The 16825-nt window shown below is 31.9% G+C and overlaps 1 protein-coding gene across 4 annotated transcripts in view; it reads left to right on the top strand.

Annotated features, from left to right (window-relative positions):
* lilli (AF4/FMR2 family member lilliputian) overlaps positions 1-16825 on the top strand; it is a 201410-nt gene that overhangs the window by 148109 nt on the left and 36476 nt on the right. For all 4 annotated transcript variants that reach the window (XM_085196634.1, XM_085196632.1, XM_085196633.1 and 1 more), the window contains exons 5-9: positions 2977-3068; positions 5149-5226; positions 8508-8552; positions 9993-10088; positions 10513-10576. In XM_085196634.1, the coding sequence (XP_085052760.1) occupies positions 2977-3068; positions 5149-5226; positions 8508-8552; positions 9993-10088; positions 10513-10576 (375 nt within the window). The remainder of the gene's footprint in view (positions 1-2976; positions 3069-5148; positions 5227-8507; positions 8553-9992; positions 10089-10512; positions 10577-16825) is intronic.

The following is a 16825-nucleotide window of genomic DNA, read 5'->3' as shown; positions in this document are numbered from 1 at the left end:
GAAATGCGTCACTACTGTCTCTATCTTTGGAACGGTGAAAATGAAACATTAGTAAACGTAAAAGTTTGAAAGGTCCTTCTTTTGAGGTATAAAATATAAATGTAATATTTAGTCAACTGATTGTTTTTTTAAACAGATTTTTAAAATTTAATAGTTTATCTCTTTTCGTTTATCTTTACGTAGGTAATGTACAGTATTTTTTTATATTACTTCCTTAATATAATTATTCAGCCTTACGTTGACTGCAGAAGGCCAGACTTTTGTGTCGCAATATGCATATTATAATTAAATTTATATAAGGTTATATTCTTATCAACAATTTATTATTATTGTCTTTTTATTTTACACGTTTACTTACGTTTTAGTGAGTTTTCTGACAGATATAAAGCCCTTATAAAGTTAAGTCTGAATGTCATCATTTTTTACTTGTTAATTTGTTATTTGACATTGAGTGTGATAACGTTCTCTTGAAAGCGTGATAGTTGCGGGCTCGGTTAACACTCGAGAGCGCAGCGTTTACATCCGCCAAGCCACACGTTATGTCTAAATTCTGGCCACAAAATAGAGAACCAGCAAAGAGAACCTCTCTTTGCCTACTTTGCTATATGCAGAATACAGAATAACTTCTCAATACTTTATAGTTTAAAATAAAGATAATATACAATTAACACTAAACGTATGCATTTAATTACATTAGCGCGTCGCCAAGTAATCTAATACGCGACAGTGGCGCATTATGTAGGTACGGGAGGGAGACGCGGATGTACGGCGCGGCTGTGTTCGTCCGCAGATGCGTGCAATTGTAGCTGAGTTACGTTAGCTCGGCTTGGATGGTTCGTGAAGTTATCGAGATTGTATTAGTGGGTTTGTAGTAGGTGATGTTTTTTTATGGAACCCTATATAGGGATATTAATGTTTATAATACAAATTGTATCTTCTATAGGTATATTTTTAAGTGTATATAGAAGGGTAGACAGAAAAAACCTCGTGTAAAAATACTGCATAACGCACTTGTCGCACAATTTTCGAGACATTGTTGAGAGGCGGTGCTCAAACCCGTGCTTTGCTTTCCATTGTCCTAAAACCCACGACGACCTTATGCTTATTGCTTAATATACTAACATGAATGTTATTTAAAATTTTAATAGAAACTTAATACATATATTTAATTATTTATAATTCAAAATACATTCGCCACGTTAAGGAACAATGCCCATATCCGATCAAAGGCGAGTGAATGCGAAACGTATAGCAACTCTTTTGTCCTGCTCGCAATCTACATAAATCTAAACACCTAGAGATGCTCGTAGGAGGGGCTCCCCCTTTTTAGCCCCATTTACATGTAACGCTGTGCTCTAATGCCATAAAAGTGGAATATTGCAGTTACCCGCTTTAAAGTTAAAGTTTTTAATAATTATGTTTTGTTTTTTACGTGTTAAAAGCAATTTATAAGTAGGCAGGTACTGGTTATTCTAATGCATATAATTAATGCACAGTCGGAATTACGCGGCGCAAAACGCTGTAATGATGATGAACCTTACGTGGGGGAACACTAAAAAAAATTGTCGTAATACCTAGAAAGAGGAAAAAAAAAAACGGTATTTTACACTACATAAATCACGCAAAGGAAGTTGATGAGTGCGCCTAGTTTTTATAATGGTATAAAAACTTTAAATTATTTAGTTTGTGAGTGGCGTGTGCTTGTCATATTTGTTTAAAAATATGTTTCTTTCAGCGACACGTTCTAAGTGACACAACTCAATTTTAAAGGTTGCCATAACAGATGACTATCGTATTTAGACAAATAATTGCTAAACTCTACAATTATAATTATAATACAATTAATAAACAACGCTAAAATAAATGATTGCTACACAATCTGCCTTATTGCAAACTTTTACAAAACATTAAGATGGTTAGACCGCTCTTTATTTCTACTGCTGAAGTTTCTGGCGGCGATATGACAGCTAAAAACGAAAACCCGTTTTAATTTTCCTCTGAAATCCCGCGGACGGGATGGAACGAATTGCGGTGGATGCTAAATTTATTTTTTAACAAAAATTCAAAAGTTGAAATAGTTTCAATTCGGGTGAAACATCAAAGGGGCAGGATTTATGAAATGATAGTTCTGTATTGAAAATAATACTTGAACTGACTAAATTTTAAGTTGAGAAAACACTTTTGAACAAATATTTATAAAATGTATTTTATATAAATATAGATTATGAATTTTATATTACACTGGGTATTTCTTATGAACTCATTTATATTAATAAATGAGCATCAATAACTTGGTTTAGATATTAATTGTCAATTTTTATCTGGCTACAAACTATCGAGCTTACTAAAGGAATGACTTTTAATCATGTGTCACATTTGATCCACATGGGAAATAACGTGAAACTTTGGAACATTATTTTTACTTGACTCTATTTCTTCATATACTTTATATATACATCTAGTATTATTTTACTTTTACTGACATAATATAAATAATGTAACAATTTATATACTATAAAGTCGCGTCTCTTCGCGCTCGCAAGATCGAAACGCGAATATTCATTCCACGTACTGCGAACATGATCTTAATTTTGCAGTAAATTACACTAAGCTGACTGCGTCTTCAAACTAATTGGTTTTTAAACTTTGATGTAAGAAATAAAAAGAAATATGTATATGATATTGTTAATTTAGTAATATTTCTATAATTAACGTTACGTTAACATTTCCTCGCTCGTAATGCCCCAAACTTCGGCGGTGAGTAAAGGAAGTGTCTTAACCCACTGCCTATCCTGGTAGCGATAAGCGGGAAACCATGTAAACTTATTTTTTTTTCAATTTAAACAACTATAAAATAATAAAATTAATAGCTTAACGAGAACTAAAATTGTAACATAATTTATTATGTACTTTAAAATTTAGCACAGCTTATGCATATATTTTTTATACTTACAGCTTGTATTGTTTTGTCACCAGGTCACCCGTCACGCCGCGAGAATGAGTTCAAAAAGCCTACAAACGCTCTGCAAAATGGCCGAGTGCACCACCGCCCGCCCTATTATAACAAGGTATTGTAATACAAAATAACCTTTCATTATTATTTTATGAAACTGTTATAGTTTTTTAAATTTTTTATGTTAGTTTTCTTTAAATATATACATAATTTTTTTGTAATAACTCTAAGTTTATAATTGTTATGTTAGTTCTATATTATGAAGGTTTTATTTTAATCTGTATAATAATATTATGTCAATTATGATTTGGTATTTTGACTAAACTAGATGAGAGAAGATATCTTCCTACTTTCTCCTTGAAACTTGATAAAATATGCAAACTTAATAACAATAATATAGGTATAACAGATTTGCGATCGTTTGTCACTGTCGTTTCGGATTTTCAATTAAGTTGGGAAAGAGCAAAGTACGGATTAGGCTATCAATAACTACTTACTATTTGTTACAATTTAATATTAATAATTTAAATAATATTAACTAATAATAATTTAGACTGTACGTCGTAACGCAGTAGGACGGCGGTAACTTTATGGTCGTGAGTTAGAATCTAACTCGTGGGATTATTTTCATTTCCGCCCTTGGCGTTGAGTTTCACCACCAACGCGCAGTCTCTCGAAAATGAAAAGTTGATTGGAGTGTTCCAGGTTTCATTCTGCCTTCTTTGCTATGAAGGCTGGTTTTAGTGGGATTAAGTGTAGAACTAAAATGTATTAACTCAAATGAAATTCGGATGATATATTGAAATTTATGTCTTTAAGTTACGTAAATACGTAATTCAATAAACTAACAAAATACTTATAAATAAATACATAAGATTTACACAAAAACTTTCCATTGATATAAAAAGCATCGAAAAACTACTCCAATGTTAAATACACATATAAATCATATTCTCAGTAATAACATTGTTGCGTTCTAAATATCAACAAAGCCCACTCCCCCGGCCGCGTCACGGGCACTCGTCTATCCTCGATTGTCGAGATAAAAGTACCAAATTACAGCTCGGGAAACTTCGCTGACAACGGCCATCTATTATTTAACTTTGCGTTTTAAAAATTTTATATTATTTTTATTAATATATTTTTTCACTTTGTTTTATTAGATATTTGATTTTTATTTCTTCTATTGTTGCTACTGTCATTGGAACAAATATTGTAATTATATTATAAGTTTTTTCTTTAATATCAATGATGATCTAGCACTGTATAGACATGGTTTCATATCTCAACGCTATACACAATGTGCCCAAAGAAAGAAGAAATATAGTAGAGTCATAAATCATTAGTCTCTGTTTTCCTGACTGAATTAAAAATTAGGAAAGAAATTGAAAACGACAACAGAAAATAACAACTTCACGCGTTTCTCATATAGCAGGATAGGCAGAACCTAACACTCCGTTCCCCTTTCAATTTTGGAGACGTTTTGTTGTGATGGCAGAACGCAATACCGACATTTTATGTAACACATAACTATGCACTACATGATATTCAAAATAAATTTAATGAGCGCATCCCAATAAACGATATCAACAGTGACCTATTCTGAGACAGCCATTGTTATGCAAAGCTTCAGTCTGATCTTCTCATCTGATCAAATTATTCTCGCCATTATAAGAATTTATTCGCTTCCATTATAAAAGGAAATTCTTTTGAATCAACTGAACTCGACCTGCTCGTAAATCTTATAAGATTACTCCCAGTACTTATATTGCTAATATTGGAACTTTGAAGAAGTGTACAGTTTTTTTTTTCGTTAAAATCTATTATATAGAATATTTTAGGTTATATTTCATAAAACGATGGCAGCGGTTAAGTTATGCTTAACTAAGCCACTGGTCGGAAGTTTTACTTGCAAGTTTCTAAAGCGAGCGCCTCGGGCTGCCTTCCCGATACTTTGCTCTATTGTAAACACGTGCTCGAGATTTAACGCTTTTTGATACTTCTTTGATGTATTCATTAAAACATTAACTATTTCATTTTAGGCTTTGGATTGACTTTAATTACCCTCTATACTAATATCCATGTTAAATGTATATAAGTAAACGATAAATATTTTCTTAGGTGAATTACAACTTTTCTTTGCTTACTTTAAAGTATATATATGAAGTTATTATTAATTAATGTTTTGTCAACAGAGCGAAGGACTCAACTCGACAGGTCCGGCTGCGCACAGACCACCTCCCTTACGGTTACCTAACGGCATCCAATCTCAAGTAGGTATCTTCTATATAATATGTCATAAAAAGAAACATGAAGTTTTTATTCTACATATGAGGGTGGACAGTGCGAATCTTAGAATCAAGACACTTTTTTCTGCTTTCTGATATCCACACATTAGGTGTAGAGTTCAGGAACAGGAAAATGAAAATAAATCATTCCACAACTACGGTGTTAAATGTATTCTTTATAATAATAATAATAATAATAATAACACTTTATTGCACTTTTACAATTGGACTATACATTTGACTTACACAGTATATATAAGATTAAGGCAACCGACATTACAGGATATGTAGAACACAAACGCAGAACGGTGCAAAAAGCATTGTATTACTTATAATAATAAAATAAAATATCTTCTACAAACATATACCTAACAACTTACTATGATTACTTTAATATAAACATATATATTAATAATATTACATATATAGATACACATATCTATATATGTAATATATAAGAAGTTATTTTTGAGTCCTACCATTTAATGAGTCGAGAAGTAGACAATATAATACGTGATTCTATCTAGATGTTATCCTCTAACACTAATTCGTCAAAAAGGTCTTCTCACATTTTCATATTTTACGTAAATTCATATTTATAATAAATAGTTTTCGTGGAAGTAATAATTTGTTTTGGACATGAACACAGCGCGTTACGTGCCGAGTTTGCGCTAACCTAATATTGTTTGTAAAACATGCTACAAGTGTACCGAGTTACCCACTTTCTAGGTCACAGGGGGTTTCAATGCCTTGAAAAGTAATTTTAGGTAGTGATTAAGTTAGGTAAGTTCCTTTCTGTTGGTTGTTTTACGTCTGAAATGTGGAATTAGATGTTATGGAACTCGTTATATAATAGAAGTGGGTCAGTTGTTTTATATTTATTAATAAACGCAGTTATGTATATGAATTAACAATATTAATAAGAAAATTAATCAATTATTATTTAAATAAATATTGATGAAAAATATTTTTGGTGACGGTATTTGCTGGAGTTACTTAAAATTTATTTAATCTTTTTATATAAAAAAAATATTGATTGGCATTTTATAATGCAACTAGTGGACCCGAACGCGGCTACGCCCGCTTGAACTATACGAATATTTATTAAATATATTTATGAAATTATTTTCAGTTGTCAATAGAGAGATGCGTTAAGCAAGCTCATTATGGGTGACGTTTTCTAACAACAAACTTTGCAAATCTTTGCTTAGCAACGGCGGTTGTTATTAACATGGCGGTATAAATTGCATATCAATTATAAGTATTTTAATATATTGATATATATCGAAAATATTACAAATATGAGAAAAAGAAGTATCCTAAGTTCATCCCGAGACCCTCAAGTATCTCTATATGTGTATTTTATCACAATAGAATTAGCGGTTTGGCCCTGATTGCGTAAAAGACAGACAGACAGACAGACAGACAGACAGACAGAGTTACTTTCGAATTTATAATATAGGTATGGATGAACATATATGTATGTATATTAAAACGTCTGAGTACCACAACGTGACGTCAGTTAGCATATTGTTGTCAAGCACCTTACTCCAGTATTGTCTTAGAGTAATTGATTAGTTGTGTTTGAGGATAATTAGCTAAGATTATTGGGCACTTGGTGAACTTCAAACATCGCCCACGACCTGTACCTGCGAGGGATTAATTAATTTATATATCTATATTAACGGTTATTAATAAATGTATTTAAACTGTTTCAGTAATTTGAGTTAATTTTGTCTGTGATTTTGTATGTAGATTTATTTTGACATTTTAATGATATTTCTTATTTAAAATTAAAAAAAAAAGATTAAATCAGCTTCACGCTGTACACAGCAGAGTGGGCCGAGGAAGCCTAGATATTGCGTGTTGAGTGGCGGAACTCAACGCCGCGCTTTGCCTCGACATCAGAGCGAAGAAAATAGAAATATAAATAAAAATAAATGTTCCATTTCCTCGAGTAGGGATCGAGATCAAAACTGTCGTGTTACTTACAGACACAGTAAAGTTTTTATCTAGATCATTACTTTTTGCGTGAAAGTGGAGCAAACAGGATGAGGATGACCTCACAACTTTTCACAATTATTAGATTAGTAGAATTTTTTAGGATCTAAATTATTTAAATTTTTAGAGATCAAATTATTTCTTAAACAAATACGAATAATATAGATTTCTTATTATTTTTATACGATTTATTATGATGTTTTGTCTTAACTCTAAATTCGACATAATATTTATTACAAATCTGTGTCAACGCATTAAAAACTGTTACTGACGTATTACTTCTCAATCCAAAAGCAAGTCTATCACGTAAGCCATAAGGTTGTATTTGTAACAGTCCGCCCATTCACCTAATAGTCAGGACTTGCTAAAGTAGTAATCACGTGTTTCCATAAAAATAGTTTTATTCAGTAGTTTCTACAAATTTGCTCGTTTTTTACGGTCGTATAACTCCTTATGGCCAACTTTTACATGGCTTCTGAAATAAAACCGTTTTTTCTGTCAGTTTACGCGCATTACTCGAACTTAGCAACTTTTATAGTATAGATATATATTTAAATGTAAATATTGATAAAACTAATCGAATTCGAGTATCCGAAATAGTTCCAATCTGAATCAGGGGATGAATATATTTTTTCTGCTCTGATAAGTGCTTCGCTGCTTGCCACTCGGAATCGTATCATATGGAACGTAGAGTGAGTAGAGTCTCTTGGCACTAAGTTTTGTCTGCCTACAGGACATATAGCGTGAAGCTGGCAAAAATATTCATAAATTAGAACTACGGCTTGCGTTATCGCAACTTAACATACAATGTTATCTAAATTTATGGAAAATATACTAGATATAGGCACTTTATAGCGAATGAGCATTAATTAATATCGTTCATTTATAAACACTTAACGATATGCATATTACTTACATATTATATGTCAAGGATTCATTTTGAAATAAATCATGCTAATTGATGAGCAATTATTGTTTATTGATGAGAGGAATAGATTAATTTATAATTAATGTTCATTTAATCTACTACTATAAAATTCAAAATTCGCTAATCTCAGGAACTATCTGGTCCAAATTGAAGAAAATATTTTTATGTTGGTTAGTCCATTTATTGAGAAAAACTTTTTTTTACATTACGTTAATACCTATTCGGAGAAAAAAGTACATTTTATTTTCCGTAGTCTCGAATTTAGCAGCAAATAAGGTGTACGTAAGAACATAATTTTCATAGTTCAATATTCTTTATATATTTCGTTTATTTACAGAATAACATCGATAGCAGCCAACCGCCCATAGAAACTATTTTAAAGGTAAGGCTCTTTTTTTATTTGTATTTATATTTAAAAGTTTGGTATATATTTCAGTTTTAGATATTTCGTTCGTAAATGCATTCGTCTGTGACTTTTACATAGCTGTTAAATACGATAATAGTAATGAAAATCTAAAGCACTTCTCTGAAATAGTTAAAATAAGTTAAAGTTTTGTACAAAATTAATATTAAACATATATGTTTATAAAGTCACTTTTTTTCTGAGAGAAAGTGAAATATATACTATACACAATAGACTTCTTTCTTAATGGATGATCGTCATCATTCTTTCATTATACATTTGATGGTCAAAGGTGCTAATTCCGTGCTAAAAAAATATTTGTCTCTAACTATAATAATATGTATGTATTTATGTCTTTTTCAAATCTGGATATTATATTACGGAATGAAATACATCTTTCATAAACTTCACTCTGTTGTTTTGTGGAGTCACCCTTCCTGTCAACGGTTGTCAGACAAATTAATGGTGCGGCCTGAAGTTTTCATATACCAACCACATAGTACTATATAAGCCGGTTTTCTCGTAATTTTGCAAAAATATTTTTTTATATATTGATAATAATTATATAACAAAAGATAAATTATTAAAAAAGAAAAGATAAGTTTATTATAAGATTTGTAGCTGAAAACATAATTGAATCGTTGAAAACACTGAAACGTTGTCATTGTAAAGAGTGTAAGTACCCTGTAACTGTACCCCTGTCCACAAGTTAAGAGGCCACAACCCAATTTTAATATTTTTGTACAGTGAACTTGATAATTATGCTGGCCTTCATTATATAAAAAAACAACATTACTTTCATTTATTATTTTAAAAGGAAATTACTAGTCTTGCTTATATTATTTTCTTCAATAAGAAGTTAGTACTCGTAGGTACTACTCTTCTAAGTAGCAGCCTTCCATCGGAGACATCAGAAGTTCGACTGACATTACTGACATTTTAATGTAGCTCTATGATTAAAAAGAGCTTGTACAGGTCTAAATGAATATATTTTTTTAATAATGTTAATAAAATAATTTTAATAATATGCGTTATTTATATAATTTGATTTTTATTTTAAACATTGTAATTTATAATATGAGTTCATTTTTAATTATAGAACCTTATCGATTCTTCCGTTATCATTTACACTTGATTGTTATCTCTCATCGTAAATAGTATTGTTGTTCTTTTACAATAAAATACGATAAATTTATAGTTTTGTATGTGTAATTGTTTCAACACGTTGTAAAATTTATATTGTGTTAGGCCAAAATAGTAATTAAACGACTAAATAACTGTATAATTTACGAATATCCTATTTTCTTTTAAAGGACTAACCATATAAAACATTTGTTTCCGATTTGTAATAACGTAATATTGTACCGTAAGGCAAAATATGGTTATAGTGAATCCATAAATATTTTATTATATTTGTAGGAGATGATATCACTTCCAACTCCGGTCTCGGGGATCGCGGCGACGCCTAGGAAGGAATTGGAAAAGGAATTCATCTTCAACCCGTTCACCAATAAGGTAAGGCAAACACTTGTGTCTTATTACAAGCTTGTTTGCTTAGTTTGTTCTTTATTAAACCGTCTTTTTGCGTCAACTGCAAACACTATGGTTGTTGCTTCGACCTCCATTCGGGAAAATGTATTATTTTTACAATAGGAAAATGTAACACAAGAATTCAGACGGAAGATTTAGAACTGAGTGTAGCACCTCTAAACTTCCTCCGTCTACTGGTGCTTGAAGTTCCAAAAAGTCAATTATTAATGATATAGGCGGAAAATGAAGAACAGAGTGACTCAACACTAGCTTGTCATTGAAGCCTTGCCTGAAGCACGAAATACGTCTTTTGCAATAATTTCTAGTTTATTTTTTTTTCTACTTAAACGAAATATCTTAATAACGTAAACGAAGTGGAGCGAAATAAATATTAAATGAAAATTCGCAGGTGCAAGAGAATCCTCAGCTATCTCAAACAAACAACGATCTCAAAACACCCCTTACTAAACCCGGTAAGTTATTTTTTTGTTATGCCTCTCTTAATTCTAGGTTTAATCTTTTATTAAAATTTATATTAAAGGAAGTCATTGTCTAGATTTTAATAGATTCTTTTGATTTGTTACTTTATGATATAATAATAAATTTGATTCTAATGATAAATTATTTATCGTAAATGCTGTAAGTTTATAAATTAAAAGAAATGAAGTGACGATTGGTTACTCAATTCCACCTGTGAACTTTCTTTTAAATTATAATTTAAATTAAAAAAGGAAATTATAAAAAAAAACAAAAAAAGAACCTCTAGATCACTTTTATATAGGACTAGTAACGAGATAACGTAGATATTAATTCTATTGTAGTAAATGACATATATGTAATTATTTGTATGTTGTTAGAGCAATTTTTAGTTGACCTCATTTCTTATTATAACCTTTGACTTTGAATGACTGAGTCACTTGGGGAAATCTGCATGACTAAATAAATTTCTTACTATTATATATAATATTGTTGTGAAATATGACGATGTATTTCATAATAAATTTTATTTATTATAAATATGTTTACGCGCGGCGTTCAGTTCTGCCACTCAACACGCAAGGCCTCTAGAATTCAGCAGAACGTGGGGAACATAGTGTCGTAACTCTAGGTTCCTAATGCCTACCCTGCTATGTGCGGGATACATCGTGAAACGTGCAACTAAAACGTGAAAAGAGATGTGCTTACATGGTAATCGTGATTTATTTATATAGGTACTTAAATTGTGCTTCCAAAGTTCGAGGAAAACTTATGAAAGAAACGTATAAAGATTTAAGATAAAAAATAATGTTAACATAAAACTTTGAAGGTCAAGGTTGTAAATATGTGCATCCTACGTCTGCATGCTACTCATAAAATAGTTTATTTTATGAAGGAAATATAAATAACACAACTGACATTTAAGATAATTCTGTTGAATTTAACAAATCTAGACGTAGATTACAAGGAAATAGCTTTGCGGATTGAGCTCGACTTACATTAGAGGGCTGTTTTTATTTTTAAAGTTCCATTTATGCCTTTAAGTTGCTTTCTCCTTTCAATTTTTTTTCAAGTGTTTCTATAATATAATAATATAATTTTCAGCAAAACAAATTATTAATCTTCAAAAAATTCTAAAATTTTCTTTAGGGGTCAGGGTTTACGACGTCACAAAAGAATCTCTTTTTCTATAATTAAAGTTAATACACAATGCTTAACGTTTACTTTTTTTAATTTAAATACTTTTTTACATTACTTCACGTATATGTATCTACTGTACATACTGATGGCGTCGTGGGCAATCGTGAATGTCTGAAATGTCGGCGGCCACAGGCTATAAAAACTCAAAACGCCTATTTGCTCGCCTAATTGGCTACCTCAACTGAGTAAAACCCAAGAGCCAACTTTGAATGAGCGCCTCCGTCGCAAGGAAGGAGATTCTTTAGTGATTTTTCATGCCGAACTCATTTTTGAGTTAGGTATTGAATTAATTTGAGTGTCCCGTGTAGTTATTATTTTTAACATAATTCTCTATTAACTTCGAGTTATTTTAAGCTAAAAAGAAGTGATTCCAGTTTTTAATCTAAATGCAAGCAACACTGTGACTACAAAAAGCTTTAGAAAAGACAAAGTAGGACACTACAAAGTTTAGTCTCGTTTGCTACACTACAAAGCGGACGAACTTTCTGAACCGCTAAAAGAAGCAAAGTACTACTTTTAACCTTTTTTTGAATGAAAAACTACGAATGGAACTCCCGATGCCCATTCGCGATTCAGCTTTAATCGCCGCGATCTGGACGAAAATATGACATTGTCGAAAAATATAAACACATTTATGTATTGGCGCGGCACGGTCGGGCGCGCGAGGAAATAAAAGTTAGAATGAATTATTAAAGGCAGTTTACACGTATCGCGGGCGCGGCTCGCCAGCGCCACCTGTCGTCGACGCGCACAGTCGGCGCTCTCTGACGTCGCCCGCGATAAACTCATAAAACAAACGTGCCCGCAAAAATATTTGCTGCGCTAACTGAATAATAATGAATGCGACGTCCACCGCCGCTCGTCCACCGCCCTTATCAGCCATCTACTACGGTGTTGCACGCGAACGCGGCTCGTTCCCGCCCGTGATAAAACTGATTTTTGCTTACCCCTTACACGACAAAACCACGCTTTAACGTAAGCCTAATGGAATTTTTACCGACTGAACTTCTAGTGTTAACTAGCCCAGTATTTGTCAGTTTTGGGTATCGACGGGTAGGCCGGCTTCGCTTTAGGATTTCACGAGGCAATAAAACCTCTATACGACTCTAAATAACCAAATGAGATTGAATCGCTATCGCCTGTCGGGCTATTTGTGTATCTCATCTCTTAGAATGTGGGCCGCTCTGAATGTTGCCACTGCCCACTCGTCCGGTCATTCATGCTTGTGGTTTTGTGTTTTTTTTTGTTGCCTTGGCTCAGCCTTTAGAAGTAACGAATACAAATATTCCTATATCAGTAAAGAAGTTTAGCATTTTCATTGCACCATTAAACACACATATTGGCAAAGAGTTAATTTCTAGTCAAATAAATTCTGACGTCCGCTCTAAACTTTGAACTTTTACTATGACCAAGCTTTCCGAGAGACGCTGCAGACAAATGAATACGCGCTCACGTGCCGTTTTTCCTTTTTCCAAGTCGGCAAAACGGGTACGATTTAATATTCTATTGGTTTTATTTTCACGATAGATAGCACAAGCGACTGCGAATACGTTGAAATAACACGGGGCAGTGTGTGTGTGTGACACAACGCCGGGGGGCCGCCGCCGTACGAATTAGATTCGCTGAAAAGTGAACCTAGTGTGTTTTTTACCTATGAGACTAAAACCTATAGTTATTTCCAACCCCCCATTCCGAGTGCTGTAAAAGCTTCGCAGTTTATACTCCTGCACCCCTTTGTTAGTCGACGGCAATCGAGATGTTAACGAATGAGTCCTTTGTCCGGCACGGTCATCTGATTTGGCGATTTAATTACTTAATGAAATCGCTTGTATGAGCGTACTATTGAAAATTTGCTGTCTTTTTGTTGGTATAAATTTGACTATATAGTATATTATGTATGAACTAAGAAATATAAAAATATTTATAATAAATAAAGACTAAAGCAATAAAATAATATGAATATTAATTTTATTGGTATATTAATACGAATCTGTTAGCTAATATACCAAACACAATTATTATTCCACGCGTGCACTCCACAACGTCGAGCCGAGCGCCGGCCGCCGCGCCGCCGTGGAAAATGCAAACCTGTTGTGAAAGCGGAGGATAATTAATTTGCCCGATTACTAGAGTGCGAAACGCAAATAAAAATAACACCGTCACAAAAGAGATCAAGGGAAACAGAGTTTAAATCTCGTTGGCACACTCCAACTTAGAGTTCATTAACAATGTGTATTCTGTCTTCGCTGCGAGCTGCGACCTTATTAGCAGTAAACTAGTGCTTTGACAATTAAAAGCTTCATAGTTATTTTAATTTAATTATAAGGTAGGTAGTTGATTGTTGATTCAATGTTAATACTGGAATTAAGTTTTGTTTTATTTTTTGTTTTGTTTTGCCTCTTTGTAGGTGATTTTTTTTTGCTGTTTTGTAATTATTGTTAGGTGTATTGTGTATTGTATTTTACTATTATTATTGAAGTGTAATATATAATAAGTTTCATTACGATTTTTTGTTTTAATTATGATTTTTATTTGTGTCACCTATTGTATGACATCTATTATATCACATCCTGTCTGTATAGAGTAGTCTGGCCTGTTTTCAGTAATATCGCCACATCTTCAGATGGATTATGATATATACTAGTATTTTATATGTAAAAATAGATTTTACCTATAGCTTTACCTATATCTTCTAACTTATATTTATGCTATAATAAAATAAAACTGAATTGAAGTTTTAATTTTACTTTAAATTTAATACAATCATAATTCATATTACTTATTTTATTTGTATTGTTATAACTTTTTTAGTTATAAGTAGGACTCGATATTACATAAAGTCAATACTAGTGTATACTACGCCATATTAATCTGTCCATCCATCTGTCTAACACAACATTGAATATATCACTCGCTTTATTAATATTGATGTGGAATTCATTTGCATGCTTTGTTTTATTGTCATTTGACTTTTACTAAACAAACTTGAGTTTTTTTTTTCATAGTGTTTTAGAATAGACTCGGGGATTGAATCTATTCAGTAATCAATAAATTTTTTAGAAGTGAATTTATGAATTGTGCTCCGAGAATAATAATATAGGTTGTGTTAGATAATAATGGGTTCGATTTCCACTTGGCAAATTTAATTATTTTCATTTCTCCCTGGTAAGACAAAGCGTGATGTTGATTTCTGCCACTTAACAGTATGTTTCCGGCGGAGAGTGCAGAACTTAGTATCTTGACACTCGATTCTCCTTAATGGCCCTGCGATAAAGTTGGAAATATCATGTATCCTAGTTTATTATATCAATAATTGAATTTTATATGTAAAAATAAATGGTTTAAATTGAATATCACCAAAGGTGTTTCGCAAGCGTTTAAACAGTATCGGCGCGACGTAACGAATAAGTCCACTTTTCACATAGATTTATTAGGGGCTATAGAACCGCGCCCGGCCGCTCGTAAACAATTTACAATTTGTAAGCACTGTGAGATGAAAACATTAGATATTCACGCGGAATTACTTTTGAAGGAACGTTTCGTATTGTTAACTCTTGATATACTCGTATTATAAATAAGTCACAATTTGATTTAGTTATTCGAGATTTGCTATCCATTTTAAGATTCTATTTGTATAGGTAATAAACGTTAGGTTATATTCTGGGTACCATATTTAGCTGTTAGGATAATAAAAATATTATCTTTCCACAAAGTTTACAAAAGAATCATTAAAAAGTAACAAAACTAGTACTAGTTTTGTTAAGCGTCACGGTTACCTAGGCAGAACAAAAGGTGCTAAGACGGTCGGTTGGTTTCTAAATTAATTTTCAGACACTGTGTGTGAGCCGGCGGATGTCAACGCCGCACATAGTCTAATCAGCAAAAATAATCCATTCCACCGAGTGAGATTCGAACCCAATATCACGTTTATAGTCTGATGCTATCGTTTCAAGTATTTATAGATTAATTAATTATTAACATGTTGCATACATACATTTTCTTAATTCAACACACATAAATAACCCCACCGCCTTGCCTGTTACGCGGCCACGAATGCACACGGAGATTATATTAAATTTGATAGTCTTAATTACTTAATATTTATGGTATGCGGTAACATGTGTGTCTACAACACTCTATTAACATAACTAGAATCGATGTATTTACATTATAATTATATTAACTGGCTCTGATTGGTTACTCGTTAATTTAACCTTATAATTTCTATTTAAGGTTATATGTTAATGGTTGTTGTTTATTTTGTTTCTTTTTTTTTTGTGTGTTTTCTTATTTGTGATTTGTATGGATAGAAACATGTGAAATATTAGCGGTTTTATTTCTTTCTAATTGTCTTCCGAGTTGGTTAGTTCATTAGATTTTTTGATATTCAAATACTGTTGAACTTGTCCAAAAATGTCGAATTATTATTAGGACATGTCCGAATTTGCTGCTTTGGTTTCCATGGAAGTCTGTCCGTGTAAGGAATACTTTTTTTTCATAAATAATTTGAAATTTAATTATTAAAAGTTGTTATATTATTATTGTTAGTTAAGTATTCATTTAGAATAAAAGAGCCAAACATTTACTAACGTCCAAAATTCACATAAATCCTATTAAGATAACATCCCAAATAAGTTTCGTTCCACTTGCGGTCGGGATTTCCAAAGCCGTCCGCTCCGCGGTTATTAATCGGTTCAACAACTTTATACCTCTGTCAGATACCTATTTACAATTGACTAGTTGAGAGGATTTAATTAAGTATTAATTGTATTGTTACATATTATATTTAATTATTATAGAATAACATATATCACCTAATAATAAAAATTAAATAGTGAGAATGTTTAAATTTTTAGAGATTTTCATTTTTACTCTTCTTTCTAGTTTTTTTTATATTTTTTTGAAGTCCGTTGATGGATATTATCTATATTGTCAAACTCAATAGTCAGCATAAATTGAGTATCGCTTTTGGAATCCGAATATCGATTTCGATTAAATAAGTGAGTAGGTTTTCCCTGAACTTTTCAGTTTTCACATCTAAGTTA

This window comes from Heliconius melpomene, chromosome 13 (assembly GCF_056956725.1).
Source record: "Heliconius melpomene rosina isolate 202511_hmr_F chromosome 13, ASM5695672v1, whole genome shotgun sequence".
Taxonomy (NCBI): Eukaryota; Metazoa; Arthropoda; class Insecta; order Lepidoptera; family Nymphalidae; genus Heliconius; species Heliconius melpomene.
Note: the sequence above shows the minus strand (reverse complement) of the source record. Positions and strands in the feature narration are given on the sequence as shown.